The sequence below is a fragment of the Bos indicus genome, chromosome 10 (genome assembly GCF_029378745.1).
Source record: "Bos indicus isolate NIAB-ARS_2022 breed Sahiwal x Tharparkar chromosome 10, NIAB-ARS_B.indTharparkar_mat_pri_1.0, whole genome shotgun sequence".
NCBI classification, from domain to species: domain Eukaryota; kingdom Metazoa; phylum Chordata; class Mammalia; order Artiodactyla; family Bovidae; genus Bos; species Bos indicus.
Window position 1 is genome coordinate 26,108,452 of NC_091769.1, and position 20,398 is coordinate 26,128,849.

Consider the following 20,398-nt stretch of genomic DNA (forward strand, 5'->3'; position numbering starts at 1 on the left):
TGCTCCTTAGAGGGAGGCAGGATGCACAGTAGGTTTAAGGTAAGTGTCATCCGTGTAGGTTGCCTCTGAGTCTTTTGTCTAAGGAGGGCGTATCATCCAGGCTGAAATACCTGCTTTATCAGGGTTTTGTTTCCAAGGTAAAAATGTTGTTTCCTTAATAAAAGGTATTTATAGGAATATATTTATATTCATATTTATGAATTATATTTATATTTATTTTCATTCAAAAAATTTACTTAAGCATCTGACTGTTTGAGACACAAGTACGATGAACTGAGGCCTTCTATTTCACGTGGTGGGTCTCAGCCAAAACCTTTGATCATTTCTCCCTTTATTCAATGGGAAAATGTCAAAATGACAGTAGGTTAATCGTGTGCACTCAGGTGGTGATGGGGTCAGGTGAACACAGGCTTATGCTAAGATGCAGATCCCTGATTAGAAGTACTTGTAGCTGGAGTTGTCTTGGGCTCCCAAGGCAAATGGTACCTCCACTTCCTCTCACCTTGGAATAGCCCCAATATCGAGACACTATCGAATTCCATCATAGGCTTATGAAGTCAGAGTCAGCTAAAGTGAGTCCCAAATGCCAGGGTGGGAACAGGTGATGACGGAATCACCTGAAGGAAGATTTGGAAGTGCTGACTGCTGAGCTCCTGAATTCTGTCGTTTTCTAAATGCAACAAAGGCATAGGCAAGATTCACTTTGTGACTGAGTGGAACACAAAGACTAGGTATTGGTGATCACCACAGTGCCATAGTTTCTTCTAAGGCATCTTAATAAAGACCATGGAAAGTGCCCACAGGATTCAACCTCATTTGACCTCTCAGTAAAACAGTCCCCATTTTAAGACCCTGTGGAATTCATGATGACTGACCAAACACTACTGTTTGTTTTGATAGATCACCTACAACCAATACCCACCTCCCACTGCCTAGAATAATAGCTTGATACCAGAAAAACCACAGTTGGATTTCTGGCCTCACAAAATGTTATGGGAGAGCAGCAATGTGGGTATGAACCCAAGTTTCAGAATGGGACAACCTCACCTCGACCACACACCCCAACCTCTGCCCAGTATTCCATAACAGCAGGACTCAGAATGTTTGCTCTCAGTATCACTAAAAGTTATTGAAGGAACTTCCCTGGTGGCTCAGTTGTCAAGACTCTGTGCTCCCACTGCAAGGGGCCTGGGTTTGATCCCTGGTCAGGGAGCTAGATCCCACATGCTGTGATTAAAAGTTTGCATGCTACACTAAAGATCTGCTGCAACTAAAGAGGGAAGATCCCATGTGCAAATAAGACCCAGTGCAGCCTAAGTAAATAAATATTTAAAAAAAGAAATAAAAGTTATTGAGAACAGCAAAGAGCTTTTGTTTATTTGATTATATCTCTCTATATGTACTTTATTATAAATTAGGACCAAGAAATTTTAGAATGCTTAACCATTAACTCAAAATTCATTTAATAATAGCAATAGTGAATCATTAAATGTTGATATATATCATGTATTTTTTTAAAAGCCTATTTTCTAAAACAAAAAAAAAGTTTATAAGCAGAATACCGTTGTTTCACATTTTCTTTACTGGCTGACTCTGTGTTGACAATTGGATTCTATATCTGCTTTTGCATTCATCCATTGTACTATGATAGTTTGCTAAATTATGTAAAGAGAATCTTGCCTCATATAGTTAAATGGTTTGAAAGGTAAGACCCTAATAGATACTGCAAAATGGTTTGTTCAAGGACCATGAGGGTCCTTGAACCATTCTTGACCTAATCAGTGCATGCATTCCATTTCTCAGATCACAGGTGTTGATTCTGAGGTCAACCTTTTACACAACCAGATATATTTGATGGAAATGTTGGCAGTTGAAGACAGGGCTATCTTGTGCTGGACTTATTCCTGAGGTGGTAAAAGGTTTGGAGTTGTTGCAGTCACCTTAAAAAAATGTGAGAGTAATTTTCCTGATATGTGCACCAGCATCTTGGAGAGATGGAAATGGAGAAAGAGAGGGAAATTTCGGTTTTCTTTTCATCATCAGAGTTCTGATAAGCTGCACATTAAGCCATAACCGTTCCTTGTTTCTCGGGACAGTGTAACTGCTCTTTCAGATTGTTAGGACATCACCAGCGAGGCCAAGTACGTGGAGGGAAGGGCCTTCAGCACACCGTTGTGGCCAAAGGAACTCCTAAACAGTCAAAGCTGTGAAGGACCCTGTGGGTCAGAAGCTGGCCAAAATTTGGGGAAGGTGTAGAGGGTATTAAAGTAGATGAATGAATGTATTTATTTAATCCTCCACTTGGTTTTGAATCTCTGTTTTTGAGATAACTTCTCACAATGAAAGAACTGTGGCAAAAGGCTCTCACATTTTGTTAAAAAGGAAATGAAGAATTCATTCTTTCTCATTATCAGTTGCCACTAAAGCTCTTGATTCCCCTCCAGACAAATTTCACCTTCCAGGTGAGACTGAATTTCTGGTAAGTTCAGATTTGGTAATGTCCATATGGGGTGCCGTGGTTCGCATTTTTAACTCAGTGGAATATGTGAACGATTTGATCTACTCAGTATTCTTGTCCATTTTAATCACCCTGCTGTTCCCGTTCACTAAGTTCTTTCATGTCACCAGTTTTGAGTTCAATATACCTTGAAATACTAAGAATTTTGAAGTAGGCATTGTCCTTATGAAATTATTATAACTCAGACTTCAGACACAAGTAACAGTTATCCATTTAAACAGTTATGTTTAATAACATAAGTAAAGTTTTAGTGTCAAAAAAGGCTGTGTTTCATAGGTAATTTGAACTGGGGATTAGAACAGGATTTCTGTACTCCTTGCCTCACTGTTTTTTATTTCTTCAAATTTTATTGAGATACAATCGACACACAGGACTATGTAAGTTTAGGGTGTACAGCACAATGATTTGACCTACAAATGTGATGAAGTGATCATCACAATAAGTTTAGTGAACATTCATTATCTCATATAGATGCAAAATTAAAGAAATAGAAAAAAATTGTTCTTTTTATGAGAACTGTTAGGATTTACTCTCTTAACACCTTTCGTATGTAACATACAGCAGTGTTAATTGTATTTATCATGTTGTGCATTACAGCTGTAGCACTTATTTATCTTTTAATCTGAAAATAGTTTAACCTGAAGATGAAGATTGACTATCTTCATCCAATTCCTCCTCGCTCTCATCCCCTACCTCTGGTAACCACAAATCTAATCTCTTTCTATGAGTTTGCTTCATTTGTTTGTTTGTGAAGTATAATTGACCTATAGCACCATTAGCTCCTGATACACAGCAGATTCGATATTTCTATACATTTCAAAATGGACAGCATGACATCTAGTTGTCATCTGTTACCAAAGATAATGCGTAATTTTTTACTATATTCCCCACACTGTAAATGTGTACCTGAGACTCATATGTTTTATAACTAGAATTTTGTGCACCTTAATCTCCCTCACCTGGCTCTTTCATTTCCTCACTGTACTCCCCTCTGGCAAACACCTGTTTGTTCTCTGTATCTATGATTCTGTCTTGTGATGCTTGCACATTTGCTGTTTAGATTCCACATATAAGTGACATCATACAGTATTTGTCTTTCACTCTCTGCTGTTTCACCAAACGTAATACCCTCTAGGTCCATCCATGTAGTCTACCATCTCTCTCCTTTATGTGATTCAAATGGAAACACAGTGTGTAAAATCTCAGTTCCAGACAAAAACCAATCACAGGGTTTAGATCAGATTCCTCTCCTCTCACATCTCCTGACCTGACCCTGGGACCTTCTTGCCCTGATCTGAAGGTCATTTGAGACAACCCTCTTTGTACCCTCTAGAGGAACTTGCTTTGCAGTGTTCCTGATGTTAGACCATAAAGCACAAGCAGTAAAAATGAGAACTGCCCGTTCACTTCATGCTGGACCTTACAGAGTGTGTTGCAATCACTAACGACTTTCACTCCTCCAAGACTTCTTTGAGACTGGGTACTATTGTGAGCATTTTACAAAATTGGAAATGGAGGCTTAGTGGACTCCAAGGAATGTGCCCTTGGAATATGCTGATGTGGACAATTAACTTTTCTAATAGTGGCCACCGTGCTGCTGGCCTCAGGTTTAATGCAGCCAGATCTTGAATGTCTATCACAGAGGGTGGTGGAAGCGAAGGCTTTCTTGCTCTGCGTTGAATCCTCACGCCTCCTAAGAAAGATGAGCTACTTTTAAGCTTTAGGGCCAGCACCTCCCTCTGACCCCAACCCAACCTTCAGCACAGGAACTGGGGAAGCTGAGGAACAGGGAAATAGCAGGAAGAAGGTGGGGAAGCCTAAGGGCAGGAGGGAGAGTGTGGTTCAGGGAGGGAGAACAATAGGGGCTTTGTGAGAGGATGAAGGTACATTTTCCTGCCACAAGGAAGTCTCCTCTGTTCCCCTCTCCCTCCACTTTGAATCCTTCATTAAAATCTGATCATTTGAAGTTGAAAACAGAATCCCAAATCTGCACTTTTTCTTCTGCTGTGTTGCCATTACCTTATCCCTTGCCTCTGGGATTTGGCCTGGGTAGCATGAGTTCCTGACTGTCCCACAGTTCCTGCACAGCTGGCAGACTCGTCTTCAGGTCACATTATTAGAGTATCTGACATGCTCCATTGGTACCCCATAAGAAATTGCTCTTTACCTATCTTCACAGGTATGAAGCACTTGAGCCTCATTTCCCTCTATCATTAATGCTCATGATTAAAATGCTCTTGTCCTGTAAAACCAATTTTTATTTTTCTAACATGACTAATCTATATTCATGTCAGGCCCTTTGAATGCTTTCTCTCGGTGTGACTATCCTCTTCGTTTCTGAATGACCAACTTCTCATATTGCTCAGAATTTACTCCTTTTTGGGTCCCTGACAACCACACTGCAGACTGATTTTTATGAACTAACTGAGACCCACTACAGGTGGCCTGCTGCGTGGATGTGAGACCTGTGGATGTGGAGGGCCAACAGTCCTACCCTTTTTTAATAAGGGACTTGAGCATCTGTGAATTTTGAAATCTTCTGGGTTGAGGAACGAATTCCCTGAAGATACCGAGAGATAGCTGTACATTGTATTCCTCAGTATAGTTTTCCTCCCTGACACCTATCACCTGTAAAAAATAATTTTGTAAGTTCAATTCTTCTCAGTAGAATAGGCACCATAAGGGCAAGTGTATCTTTGTTTACATTGCATCCGCACGACCTTAGAAAACTACCTAGAAGACAACACCTGCACATCGGTTATCTGTTGAGTGAATGAAGGGATGAGTGATGGGCGAGGGGAAGACGACACAAGGCAGAGAATGATGGGGCAGCTGAGTTAACTGTTAGAGAGGCTGTGTCCATGTCTGGGAAGAGACACATGCTCTGTAGAGACAAGAAGGTTCACCGCATCCTGCATCATGCCCAATGTGACTCCAGCCTTGCGGTATTCCAGCTCCTCCTTCTGTTACTCCAAAGCATTTGGAAGAGTGAGATCATGTCTTTCCACTGTTTATTAACCTGAAGTCAGTGGTTTCTGCTGAGCTCCAGAATTTTCCAGACCTAGGGTCTCCATGCAATAACTCCAACCAGAGGAACAAATCTTCCAATGGCTTCTCCAGAGAAGATGCTCCAGTGCACCTGGTGTGTGTAGTACTACCAAGAGCAAGAATGAATGATCATATGAGGTGGGTGGGAGGAAAGGAAATTGCTATATATCTGGAGCTGGAAAAAGAGCTGATATAAAGGAAGTCAGAAACACCAGACTCAAGGACAGAGGTACAGATTTGATGACAAGCCACCTCTGTTTTATTCTGCGTGAAGTCCTGCAAAAGATTCAGCCTGTCTCCCAAGCAATCCCTTGAATGCTGCTCCTGACCCCAGTGTGTGAGGAGCTTTCCCTTCCTGCTCCTCACTGATTCCTGAGTGCAGCTCTGGGATGGAGGGAGAGTAGGGGCTGTCATTGTCAGCTTCCTTTTCTGTCAGTCTATTTCCAGAGTCCTGGAGCCTGTGCCCCTTCCTGACCTGAATGTGAATGAACCACTGATCCATCCTTGGGAGAGGGCCTCATTCCAGGTCTCCTTCCTGACCTTCTCCACCACATGACAGGCTGCTGCCTCCTCCAGGGCATAGAAGTTCTCAGAAAAGGGTGTCACCCCTTCTCCAGGTAGTACTAGAATCTGATCATGTACTACCCGAACACTTTATATCATTCCACATTAGACTCAAACTGGATCCACCCCTAGGATGACCATACATACCTGAAGATTTGATATACTTATTTAAAAATGGATCTCTGAGCCTAAAATTTGCTTTTTTCTTTTGGTCTTATCACAATTATGATATTCCCCTTTCTTTTCATTTTTACACCATATAGTTTACTGCTATCATTTAGTGTATGATTCTTCGATCAGAATAAAATACATTTGTTTCTACTCTGTGCCCCCTGATACTGAAATAGTCAGCTATGAATGGAAGCCTCAGTTTCCTGCCCTACAGCAGAGAGAAGGAAAAGTCTGCACAACTTCAAGACACAGCAACCTCTTATCCTCATGTCTCTCATTTTCCCACAAATCTCTGTTGAGAAGGAGAAATGCCTCTAGACCAGGATGTAGCCACACGACAGAAGGGCACAAGCAGACACACAGAGCCTTGTGTGTAATGTTGTACAGTTTATTGTGGGTACATATGTAGCTTCAGCTGAGCAAAGCTTAAAGGGCACAGGGGGGCTGGTGCCATGAGGACTGATGCTGATCTCCTGGGAAGATCAGGGGATAGGACTGCAGCTATGACCATGGGGCTTGGCAGGTAAGCACAGGCCAAAGTGCTGACCCCAAATTTAGATGATCTTATCCAAGTGAACTGGAACCACAGGGTACCTGGGACTGTCCCGAGGTGATCTCTTCTCACAGGCAACGATGAAGATCTTCCGTGCCCTTGTCCGTCCGTAACGGCAGTTTGTGTAGTTCATTGCATTTCTTGTGAGGTTGCAGAAGGTTATAGGCACTTGGACTGAGCTATTATGACAGTTCATCCTGCCTGATGTAGAGCAGGTTACATTTGGGGTGTTACAAATACGAGCTACATAAGCAAATGTTCTGTGGAGAAAAGTATTTCTACCTTTACATACCATTCTGTAACGGTTAACCACTCTCATTGCGGCATTACATTGATGGTGGGCCATATTTATGTGCTGAATCTCAAACCACTGAGCCCGGGTTAAAGTACGAGGTGGGGCATGGAGTGAGATCACCATTCCCAAGAGCCCCAGCAGCAAAATGAGACGAAGCTGAGAATCCTGCTGTATTGGAACCATGTTTCCTGTGAAAAGAAGGGTATATTTTGCATCCCAGCAACTAATAGTACAGTCCCTCCTCACTCACCCAGCAGACCCCGGCTGTCACTGTGTTTCTAGTTCCTTTCTCCTCACCCCAAAGTCTGTCCTGTGCTCTGGGCGCTAAATTCAGCCCTAGGGCTCCTTGTCTTACCCAGTACCTCTGCTGTGGCTCCTGTGAGAACAGATCCAGCTGAATGTCCTGGGGCTCAGGGGCAGCTGGTGTACCCCCATCCTTGGGACTGGAGATATAGAGCAGTCCCTGTGGGTGGGGCCAGCAGAAGCATGAGGGTTCTGAGTCTAGGGCATGAAGAAACCCGCAGACTGGCACAGGGCCCACTCATGCAATGAGCCTCTTTGTTTCATCATTTGCCAATCTGTGTGTCCCCAGGGACACACCACTGCTGCTTCTCTTGTAGGAAACCTAATTCTAGGCAGATGCCTAGAATTGAACAATCTAGGATTGTTCAGGGCCCAGCTCTGCCACTGGGTCTGGACTTTCAGATAAAAAGTATCACTGGCTGCAGAATGGCCTTAGATTTTATAACTTAGCTTGGGGGCAACACATTGAAAGACTAAAGTACATAAAGGCAGGCCCAGTACTCAGCAAATAAGGGTCAGGGAGGCTTGTTTGCACAAGAGGAATTCAGGTCTCCGTTTAATTTTTAGTAATCGTCCCGGTTCCCTCTCACCCAAATATTCTTTATCTCTTCACCTCCCTGTGCTGGAAAATTGAGCTCTGGATTTCTCATTGCACAAAATCCTATAAGCAATTAGTTTGCATCTATGAGTTTCTGTTCTTGTTGTCTTTTTTTTTTTTTTTTCCTGCTTCCCATGCACTGAATTCACTTTCTTTTGTTTTTACCCTGGCCTGATTTTTGCTCTCACTTCCTGTGAAGTAGCATAACCTTAAACACCTAAAAGAAAGTCTGCAAGATCTACCAGAGAATGAACATTTAGTATTAAAGAGGGGATTCCAAGCTAGAGCTTGAATTCTTGCATTCTTTTTAATCTGTGATATTTTCTACAAAACAGTCTGCCTTAGAGCCACCATTTATCTTTCTAGTACATTTCATTTCTCATTGTTAACAGGAAAAAACTTTTTTAATTTATAAAATGAGCATTAGTGGATAAGACATTGCCTTCCTGGAACTATGGAAGTCATAGTGTATAACTTGATGCATGAAACATACTCTTGGTCCTCAGAGAAGCAGAGAAAAATTATGGTACACCCGTGATTTTATTACAGTGTGATAGAGGTAAAAACATTGTGTGAAGACATTTTTTGAGGGGCACTTCAGACAAAGGGATAGGAAGGTTTCCAGAGGAAATGTCCATTTGAGCAGGGTTATAAAGGATAAGTAGCGTTTAGGGACTTTAGGAATAAATGAGCATTCTAGACTTAGAAGATGGTGTGGGACACTGTACAGACAGGAAAAATGTATTAAGGTATGAAGAGCCTTCAGGTAAGAGATGTTAAATCTCTGGTCTAACCTCTAAGTTAGAAAACTAGATTAGGTCCTTAAATGGTACTGTACAGTCTGCCACGAAAATTAATCCAGGTTATTTATTTTTACTGTCTTTCTATATTTCTGTCATCTAGAAATGCAATTATTTTACCATTGATGTCTTTAAATAAACATTGACATAATGGTGACCTAGATAGGACTCAGTTCAGTTCAGTTCAGTCGCTCAGCCGTGTCCGACTCTTTGCGACCCCATGAATCACAGCACGCCAGGCCTCCCTGTCCATCACCAACTCCCGGAGTTCACCCAGACTCACGTCCATCAAGTCAGTGATGCCATCCAGCCATCTCATCCTCTGTCGTCCCCTTCTCCTCCTGCCCCCAATCCCTCCCAGCATCAGAGTCTTTTCCAATGAGTCAACTCTTCGCATGAGGTGGCCAAAGTACTGGAGTTTCAGCTTTAGCATCATTCCTTCCAAAGAAATCCCAGGGCTGATCTCCTTCAGAATGGACTGGTTGGATGTCCTTGCAGTCCAAGGGACTCTCCAGAGTCTTCTCCAACACCACAGTTCAAAAGCATCAATTCTTCGGCACTCAGCCTTCTTCACAGTCCAACTCTCACATCCATACATGACCACAGGAAAAACCATAGCCTTGACTAGACGAACCTTTGTTAACAAAGCAATGTCTCTGCTTTTGAATATGCTGTCTAGGTTGGTCATAACTTTCCTTCCAAGGAGTAAGCGGTGCTAATAGGATTCTGCTGGAAATCCTGTCCTGCCTAAAATGCATTAATATCTGTTATCAGGAAACAAGTGTTTTTTTCCATGCATATTTTGTGAAAAGAATTTTCATGAGAGATGAGGATGTCAAAATGAATTAAATGTAGTTTAGCCCTTCTGTGATGCTGACAACCACCCTGGGTAGAAGGACCTGTACTTAACTGTCTATAATATGAACTAAAAATCATACACTGTGGTCACAGGGGATGCAGCTGGCTCAAAAACCTGCTCTGGATCGGCATATACAATTTTACATTTAATACTGGGTTTTAGATATTCACTCTTCAAATTGGGATCATTCACATAAAAATCCGCATTCCTGTGTTATCTTTAAGATTCGGGAGATGTTGGTGCACTGAGTCTCTTTCACCACAAGGGATCAACTAGGGAGGAATAGTCCCTGACTTTGGTGAAGGTGGCAATAGTCCGGGGGTTTTCGCTCACTCTCCTACCTACTGATCACATCCTGTTCACTCAGATACTGCCCATCACACTTGCTACAAGTGTCCTGAGAGGCGACTCACACAATATCATGACTGATTTGCAACCACACTCTCCACCTTTAAAATTGTACTTGGAGTACACTTCTATGATTCTCCTGATTGGTCTGTCCACAGTTTTCCACTTGTGCACCTTTACCTTACACTAAATCTCTTCACATAAATTTTAGTTGCTGAGTCTGCATATCGCTCAGTAACTGCCACTGATCAGTCAGTCAGTCAGTTCAGCCGCTCAGTCGTGTCCGACTCTTTGCGACCCCATGAACCGCAGCACCCCAGGCCCCCCTGTCCATCACAACTCCCGGAGTTTGCCCAAACTCATGTCCGTTGAGTCTGTGATGCCATCCAACCATCTCATCCTCTGTCGTCCCCCTCTCCTCCTACCCTTAATCTTTCCCAGCATCAGGGTCTTTTCAAATGAGTCAGCTCTTCGCATCAGGTGGCCAAAGTATTGGAGTTTCAGCTTCAGCATCAGTCCCTCCAATGAACCCAGGACTAATCTCCTTTGGGAGGGACTGGTTGGATGTCCTTGCAGTCCAAGGGACTCTCAAGAGTCTTCTCCAACACCACAGTTCAAAGCATCAATTCTTTGGCACTCAGCCTTCTTTATAGTCTAAATCTCACATCCATACATAATTACTGGAAAAACCATAACCTTGACTAGACGGACCTTTGTTAACAAAGCAATGTCTCTGCTTTTGAATATGCTGTCTAGGTTGGTCATAACTTTCCTTCCAAGGAGTAAGCGTCTTTTAATTTCATGGCTGCAATCACCATCTTCAGTGATTTTGGAGCCCCCCAAAAGAAAGTCAACCACTGTTTCCACTGTTTCCCCATCTATTTGCCATGAAGTGATGGGACTGGATGCCATGATCTTAGTTTTCTGAATGTTGAACTTTATGCCAACTTTTTCACTTTCCTCTTTCACTTTCATCAGGAGGCTCTTTAGTTCTTCTTCACTTTCTGCCATAAGGGTGGTGTCATCTGCATATCTGAGGTTATTGATATTTCTCCCGGCAATCTTGATTCCAGCCTGTGCTTCTGCCAGCCCAACGTTTCTCATGATGTACTCTGCATAGAAGTTAAATAAGCAGGGTGCCACTAATCACAACTACTAATTTTAGGTAGTGTGCTTTTTCCTCTTGGTTGTTTTCAGAGAACTGGGTTAGTGTAACACTTCAAAGGGACCTTTTCCCCTCAACATGAAGACACGTTTTTTCATGGAGAATAAATTTCTAAACCTTTCTTAGTCCTGAGGCCTGCCACATGCCCTCTTCAGAAAGTTAGGGTCAGGGACTTTGCTAGTGGTCCAGTGGCAAGACTCCACACTCCCAGTGGGGCCCTGGTTCGATTCCTAGTAAGGGAACTAGATCCCGGGTGCCAAAACTAAGAGCTGGCACCACCAAATAAATTAAAAAAAAAAAAGTTGTGGTCAGGTAAAGGATCTTGATTTGAATCAGATCTCTACTGCTTCTGAGACGTGATATGCTCTACGTACTATTGACCCTTGGCCACGTGGAACACACCAGAGGGTGCGCTAGTTTAAGCCATATGGCCAGTTATGCAGGGCCATGAACACAGGAAATTGTGAACTCTGTAAATAATAACATACTTGTCAGAACTATTGTGTGAATTAAACAAGAATAGCTAAGGATAGTAAAGTTAAAAAAGAGACAGTTCCTCTTTTCTTGGCTAATGATCAAGCAGAAGTTAAAGGATATTGAAATCTAGTTATGATACCCCAACTCAATTTCCTGACTGCTGTTATCAGCTCTTGCCTTGTTGCCGAAATAGACAAAAGGCTTTTGAGGCTTGTATACCAAGGAGACCTATCAATATAAGATCTATGAAATCTACTTACACTACAACCTGCAGCTGCCCCTCCCCCACCCTCATTAGCAGGTCTGCTAGCCCAGCTGATTTTGAAGTTCTGGAAGGTGTGTATATTGATTTCTTTCCTTCCCTTACTGAAATGCAGACCCAAGTCTCAGAAAGCTTCTCCCACAATAAGAACATTCGCAAAAATATAAATTGTGGAGAGAAAAACAATATAATCTTTACATAAAAGTGATTGAAAATTTTTTTTGCCTAAATTCACTAACAAGTGTTTTTCAGAAAAATTAGATTTAATTGGATTAACAAATCACAAAGGGAAACTCAATTTGCAAACAAAATATTTCTCCCTACCCGAACATGTATAAGCCAATAGGGTACACAGAAAATCACACATGGACTCATACACACAAACAATGCTTTATTAGGGGTTGAAAGACAGAAAATGACTGAACTGAAAGAGATCTCTAGTCTATAATCTTCACTTTAGAGATGAGTAGGATGGGGTAAGTAGCCCGCCTCCAAGAGCAAGTTTGTGAAAGACAGGCACCAAACTACAGGTTTCTTTCTTCATATTTGTAGTGATGTCATAGGTACCCTGTGTGATGCTGATAAAGATTCTGGGTGTGAAATAGTAAACATGAAATGAGTCCCATGAAGCAGTCTGTTTAAGATCATTGACAGATCTGAGAGTTTTCCAAATGGCCTTCCCCTTATGGTCTGGGAAGAAAATGTCCATAATATAATTCCTATAGGATTAGAGGAAAGAGGGAAGGCAATGAAGGTTCCATTTCTGCTAGGAATATCCACCGCTGAGAGGGACATATCTGTCTCCATGGATGTCATCTGCTCTGCAAAAGCCCTGCCCTGAGACTTTCAGGTATTCAAGAAAGGAATCGGCATATTAGACCCAGAAACAGGAACCTGACATCCAGTCCTTACTCCTTACACATAGAGAAGCCAGAGTCTTTATTCTGCCTCCATGAGGCAGAGGACTAGGAGAGGGAAACATGAAGTTCACTCTCTTAGAACTGAGCACACCCACTTTCTTTTAAACAAAATTTAAAACAGGCATAAGTAATTTAAGAAAGTAGAAATATTTTCTAAGATGCAAGGCATATAGATTGTCAATTACCCTTCAAGCTCACCCACTGGAGGGAAGGTTTGGCAGAAACACCTGCTTCATTCATAAGCTGCGGAATCAGGAGGCTGATATACGCAAACACTTCAGAGATATATCTTTAGGTTAACTACTCGAGTAAGGAGAAAAATCACTGGAGAGTTAGACCCATTAAGGAGTGAGTGGGTGAAAGGCACCTTCTTTCTTGGCAAGTCCTTCTCTTCTCTCCTCATCACTTTCTCAGAGAAAAGAAGTTGGGGTGGGGCGGGGGGCGGCAGTGAAGTGGAAAGGGGATGTGAGAAGAGTAATTTCTGTGAGTACAAGAGTAAGCATAGCTAGGGGCCTGTCTACAATGCAAGAAATGCAGGTTTGATCCCTGGGTTGTGAAGATTCCCCTGGCAATCCACTCCAGTATTCTTGCTTGGACAAGCCCATAAAAAGAGGAAGCTGGAGGGCTATATAGTCCACGGGGGTTACAAAAGAGTTGGACACTTAGTGACTATAAAACAATAGGGGCCATCAGGAACATTAAGTGTTTGGGCCAAGAGTTCTTAGAAATAGTTATCTTGAGGGAAAGGGACCATAGCCTGCTCCTTGACCTCAGCCTTCCTTGACCTGCTTTCACAGGGAACATGAATCTGACGTGGACCCTTCTCCTCCTCCTCCTGCTGGAGCTAACTGTCTTCGCTTCAGGCCTGCCCTTCTCAAGACGGCACATAGATAACCCCAGGTCATGGGTTCCTGGGGGACAGCACCGATACTGCGATGTGATGATGAGGCGACGGTGGCTGATCCACAGGGGTAGATGCAAGCAGATCAACACCTTCATTCACGAGGATCTGGCCACCATAGCAGATTTCTGCACAACTCCAGCTGTGCCCTGTACCAGCAGCGGCTCCTTGCTGAGCTGCCACAACAGCTCTCACGACGTCAGCGTCACAGACTGCTTTGCCAAGGCAGGAACCCGGCCGCCCTACTGCCACTACCAAAAGAAGGACTCCATCAGGCCCATCTGTGTGGGCTGTAAGAACGGGGCCCCTGTTCACCTGGATAGCTAGGTTCCTCCCAGCTCTGACATGGGAAGCCGATTGCACTCTACATCTCCGGAGCTTTGAGGCTCTGCCCAAGTCTTCCCTGTAAATGCTTCTCTTGCCTGCGGATCCCTTATTTTTCCTAGTCACGAGAATCTCTCTCCCCTAGCCTCTCCCCAAACCCTCACTCCACACCCGACCCTTATTTTTCTTCTTGAGTGGCGAGGGGTCCGCAGGGCATGTGGGATCTTATTTATCTCAGCAAGAATGGAAGCTGAGCCCCGGTATTGGGAGCGGAGTCTTAACCACTGGACCACCAGAAAAGTCTCCCCATGGTGTAGGTTTTTGGGTGTAGCACAAGATGCGGGTGGGGAGAGTTGGGGCGGACGGAGGTCGCAGGGAGTAAGCCCTTTTAGCTCATAAAAGGCATCTACCCTGGAAAAGCCTTGCTGCCACGGAGCGGCTACACAAGCCCGGCTGGCTGGGCTGACTTGCTCACAGGCAACTCTAAAAGGAACTCCCGATGGCGCCGGCCAAGAGCAGCCCCTAGTTGCCCGACTCGCAGGGTCCTCCTGCTGGACCTTCAGCTCCTTTCTTCCCAATGGATTCCTGCGGAGGGGATTCGAGACTACTCCGCTTCCTTTACAGAAACAAATAGCTGATGCGCCGGACACAGCCCGTGAAGAAGCCGCTGCCTGGAGGAGAGGTGGCCGAGTGGGGCGACTGCATACCGCGCGGTCCCTTCGGCGTCTCCTGCCGGTGGCCTCGGCCGCCTCAACTGGCCCGTAGGGGGCGCCGAGCCATCCCAGTCCCGGGGTCAGTTAATCAGTTCAGTCGCTCAGTCGTGTCCGACTCTTTGCGACCCCATGGACTGCAGCACGCCAGGCTTCCCTGGACATCACCAACTCCTGGAGCTTACTAAAACTCTTGTCCATCCCGTCGGTAATGCCATCCAACCATCTCATCTTCTGTTGTCCCCTTCTCCTCTCACCTTTAATCTTTCCCAGCATCAGGGTCTTTTCAAATGAGTCAGTTCTTTGTATCAGGTGGCCAAAGTATTGGAGTTTCAGCTTCAGCATTAGTCCTCCAATGAGTACTCAGGACTAATTTCCTTTAGGATAGACTTGTTGGATCTCCTGGCAGTTCAAGGGACTGTCAAGAGTCTTCTCCAACACCACAGTTCAAAAATACCAATTCTTCCGCGCTCAGCTTTCCAACTCTCACATCCATACATGGCTACTGAAAAAAATCATAGCTTTGACTAGATGGACCTTTGTTGGCAATGTAATGTCTCTGCTTTTTAATATGCTGTCTAGGTTGGTCACGGAGAAGGCAATGGTACCCCACTCCAGTACTCTTGCCTGGAAAATCCCATGGAGGGAGGAGCCTGGTGGGCTACAGTCCATGGGGTCACTGAGAGTCGGACACTACTGAGTGACTTCACTTTCACTTTTCACTCTTATGCATTGGAGAAGGAAATGGCAACCCACTCCAGTGTTCTTGCCTTGAGAATCCCAGGGACAGGGGAGCCTGGTGGGCTGCCGATTATGGGGTCACACAGAGTCAGACACGACTGAAGCTACTTAGCAGGAGCAGCAGCAGGTTGGTCATAGCTTTTCTTCAGAGGAGCAACTGTCTTTTAATTTCATGGCTGCAGTCAACATCTGCAGTGATTTTGGAGCCAAAAAAAAAAAAAAAAAAGTCTCTCACCGTTTCCATTGTTTCCCCATCTATTTGCCATGAAGTGATGGAGGTGGATGCCATGATCTTAGTTTTCTGAATGTTGATTTTTAAGCCAACTTTTTCACTCTCCTTTTTCACTTTCATCAAGAGGCTTTTTAGTTCTTCGCTTTCTGCCATAAGGGTGGTGTCATCTGCATATTTGAGGTTATTGATATTTCTCGTGGCAATCTTGACTCCAGCTTGTGCTTCATCCAGCCCTGCATTTCACATGATATATCAGGAAAGAAGTACGTCTAGCCTGTATATTGTGCCGGGGTCAAGCAGAGACCAAGGCTTCTTTCTGGGTTTCTCTCAAGACAGGGAGAGATGGGTTGGAAGTTTCTTGGTTACCCACATAGGAATGGAGGATTACAGGTGATTAAATAGAAAATTCAGCCAGCAGAAATATTAATACAAACTAAATTTCAAAAACCCCCAGAGACTTATGAGTTTACCATAACTTTCCTGCTCTTGTGCTTCTTAGTACTTAATATTCTAATGCCACAGGCATAAAGGAAGATCTGTACAGAATACCTGGGTTATAAGCTTTGCAGTGTGGCTGCCTTGGGAAAAAAGTCTATGTCTTTCTTGGAATCCATTGTATATATATTTCATTATATATAATTATATTTTTATATATAATGGATACATATATATATATGTATTTTATATGTGTTGTTGTTGTTTAGTCACTGAGTTGTCTGACTCTTTTGTGACCCTGTGGACTATAGCCAGCTTGGCTCTTCTATCCATGGAATTTCCCAGGCAAGACCACTGGAGCAGGTTGCCATTTCCTTCTCCAGGGAATCTTCCCAACCCAGGGATTGAACCTATGTCTCCTGTGTCTCCTGCATTGGCAGGCGAATTCTTTACCACTGAGCCACCAGGGAAGCCCATCATATATATGTATATGTGCGTGCACACACACACAATCCCCTTCTGAAGGAAGTGTTTCTACCCATAAGAAAGAGCAGCGTTAGGTGACCATGTTCTCTGAGACTCCATCAAAATGGCAACAGGGTTTTGCATCAAAGGAGGACACTTGACTCTAGGCAGCCATCCATGTACTGACTGGGTAGGTGCTCACGGTGTAAACTGATGTGGGGATTTTACCCTCATGGGATCATGGTGACAAAACTGGATACTCTTATTTTTCATATTTTTCCCTGAAGTCAGGATCTGTAGTGGTGTGATAGTCTATTGTGACTTTCCTTACTTAAATACTTGCTATAAAAATGTTTTCAACAGAATTTAACTTGCTAATATTTAAAGTTAAGTCTTTAAAAAAATTTATATTCATGAATGAAATTGGTCAGAAAAATTTTCGGTACTATCTTGTTTGGTTTTGGTGTCCAGATTCTGTGTTCACCTTCAGAAGCGAGGAATATTCCTTCTTTATTTTCTATAACTGGAATTATATGTTATTTTATTGTTTATAAAATTTAAAGGCCATCTGGCCCTGATATTTTCTTTAATACTATTTTATTTTATTTATTTTTTAAACTTTATTTATTTATTTAGACTGCATTGGGTCTTGGTTGCAGCACGCAGGTTTGGTTGCTCGACAGCATGTGGGATTTTAGTTCCCCAGCCAGGGATCAAACCCACGTCCCCCGTATTGGAAGGCCAAATCATAGCCACTGGACCACGAGGGAAGTCCCTTTAATACTATTTTAAACTTCTATTTCAATTTCTTTAATGACTACAGACATGCTGAGTTTTCTAGTTCTTCTTTTTTAAAATTGAGGTATAGTTGATTGACAATATTAGTTTCAGGTGTACAGAATAGTCATTCAGTATGTTTTCAGATTATACTGTGTTATAGGTTATTACAAGATAAAGGCTATAATTCCCTGTGCTGTACACTATATCCTTGTTGCTTACCTATTTTATACATAATAGTTGGTGTCTGTTAATCCCATACCCATAAATTGTCCTTACCCTTCTTCTCTTTCACCTTCAGTAACCACAGATTTGTGTTCTATATCTGTGAGTCTGTTTTGGTTTTGCTATATATACATTCATTTGTCTTATTTTTAGGATTTCACATAAAAGTGATATCTCTAGGTTTTCTCGAGATAATATTTGACAAGTTGTTTTTTCCTCTAGGAATTTATCCATTTCATTGAAAATACGTATATTGGCACAAATTTCTTCATATTCTTTTTTAAAAAAATATTTGTAACATCTGTATTTACATCTTATTTCTATTCTGACATTTATTTATACCTTTCAAAATGGATAAAGCTTTTGAGAGCTGTCATTTATTAGACTTACTAAACAAAGACTTTCTCAAACATACAAAAGCTAAAAGAATTCATTGCCTGAAGGAAGTCCTTAAGGCAGGGGAAAAATGATACCAGGCGGAAACAGGAACCTACACAGAAATGAAGGACACTGGAAATTGTAATTACATCACAGTATATGTTAACTCCTGGGAATAGGCCATGGAAATAACTTTGAAAGTTTTGAGTTATAACTCTAAAATACTGGGTTTTGTTCTCCATAAAAGAGTAAGTTTATTTTCTAAAACAGAAGCTCTGAAACCATAGTTTTTTTTAAACCCTTCTAATAAATGTCAAACAGTAAAACTGCCTCCAAATTAAAAACAAATTCTTAAAATAAATAAAATTCTTGCTTTAAAATTTTTTCCTTGACTAAAATTTTTTTTTCTATATAGGTCACATTTATTGCTAGCTACCCAAATGATTTTTTTCTTTTTCATTAATTTTGTCATTTCACTAAACTATGTCTTGGTATTGGTCATTTTACATTGATATTCTCACTTATAGTGTATTCACTTTCATTTTGCACTCACAAACCTTTTTTTAAACTTTCAGTTGTTTTACTGAATTATAATTTTAGTATTGGCTTCCATCTTTGCATATGTTTCACCTTCAGAAATTCCTATTATCCATATGTTAAATATTCTTTGCTATGTCCCATCATTGTCCCTTTCTTTTGTTACTCAGTTGTTTCATCAACTGGGGACCACAGCCTGGGTTCACCAGATTCCTTAAAGGGAACTGAGTTAATATCCTCTGCTCCCTGTCACTAACCTAAAGGAAGCAAGGTGATGGGATGTGAGTGACTTAGAGCAGTGACTCACCAATCAGAGAAAAATAACACAAGGAGTGCTTATGGGAGGGATGTGCCCTACAAGAATGTTTCTACATTAGGGGACACCACCCACTGAGTCAAGCTGTGCTGACATCTCTGGAATCTGGCAGAAAGTGAAAATAAAGACCATTAAAAAAAAAAGGTAGTAGTAAACTCTGAAACAGTCATCCATTTTGTAATATGCTCACTGGGACCTGACGATGGCTGAGATCATGAACTCCTTATTGCAAAATTCAGACTTAAATTGAAGAAATCAGGGAAAACCACTAGGACATTCAGATATGACTTAAATCAAATCCCTTGTGATTATACAGTGGAAGGGACAAAGAGATTCAAGGGATTAGATCTGATAGATAGAGTGCCTGAAGAACTATGGACAGAGGTTGTAACATTGTACAGGAGGCAGTGATCAAAAACATCCTCAAAAAAAAGAAACGCGAAAAGTCAAAATAGTTGTCCAAGGAGGCCTTACCAATAGCTGAGAAAAGAAGGGAAGCGAAAGGCAGAGAAGAAAAGGAAAGATACCCATCTGAATGCAGAGTGCTGAAGAACAAGAAGAAGAGATGAGAGCCTTCTTAAGTGAACAGTGCAAAGAAATAGAAGAAAACAATAGAATTGGAAAGACCAGAGACCTCTTTAAGAAAATAGAGATATCAAGGGAACATTTCATGCAAAGCATGGGCACAATAAAGGACAGAAATGGTATGGACCTAACAGAAGCAGAGAAGATTAAGAAGAGGTGGCAAGAATACACAGAAGAACTATACAAAAAAGGTCTTAATGACTGGGATAACCCTGATAGTGTGGTCACTGTCCTAGAGCCAGACATCCTGGAGTGCAAAGTCAAGTGGGCTTTAGGGAGCATCACTACGAGCAAAGCTAATGGAGGTGATAGAATTCCAGCTGAGCTATTTCAAATCCTAAAAGATGATGCTGTTAAAGTGCTGCACTCAAACTCAGCAGTGACCACAGGACTGGAAAAGGTCAGTTTTCATTACAGTCCCAAAGAAGGGCATACAATTGCACTCATTTCACATGCTAGCAAAGTAGCAAATGGTCAAAATTCTCCATGCTAGGCTTCAATAGCAAGTGAACTGAGAACTTCCAGATGGTTAAGCTGAATCATAGGGAAAGCAAGGGAATTCCAGAAAAATATCTACTTCTGCTTCACTGACTATGCTAAAGCCTTTGTCTGTGTGGACCAAAACAAACCTTGGAAAATTCTTGAAAGAGATGGGAATACCAGACCACCTTACCTGTCTTCAGAGAAACCTGCACGCAGGTCAAGAAACAAGTTAGAACCGGACATGGAACAACAGACTGGTTCCATATTGGGAAAGGAGTATATCAAGGCTGTATATTGTCACCCTGCTTGTTATATATGCAGAGTAGATCATGTGAAATGTCAGGCTAGATGAAGCCCAAGTTGGAATCAAGATTGCAGGGAGAAATATCAACAACCTCTGATATGCTG

At 42.3% G+C, this 20,398-nt stretch overlaps 1 protein-coding gene across 1 annotated transcript; it reads right to left on the minus strand.

The window, feature by feature from the left end:
- Positions 1 to 6,679: 6,679 nt before the first annotated feature.
- On the minus strand, positions 6,680 to 7,837 carry LOC109564482 (eosinophil cationic protein). The gene is made up of 2 exons (XM_019967916.2): positions 7,512 to 7,837; positions 6,680 to 7,337 (listed from the first exon to the last, which is right to left on the minus strand). Exons 1-2 carry the CDS (start codon positions 7,582 to 7,584, stop codon positions 6,856 to 6,858), a joined length of 555 nt encoding a protein of 184 aa, XP_019823475.2. The 5' UTR covers positions 7,585 to 7,837; the 3' UTR covers positions 6,680 to 6,855.
- Between the last annotated feature and the right edge of the window lie 12,561 nt (positions 7,838 to 20,398).

Coding starts and splice junctions, on each gene's coding strand:
- LOC109564482 (XM_019967916.2), bottom strand. CDS start 7,584: ATGGGGGTACACCAGCTGCCCCTGAGCCCCAGGACATTCAGCTGGATC. Junction 7,338..7,511: donor TCACAGGAGCCACAGCAGAG/GTACTGGGTAAG, acceptor TTCTTTTCACAG/GAAACATGGTTCCAATACAG.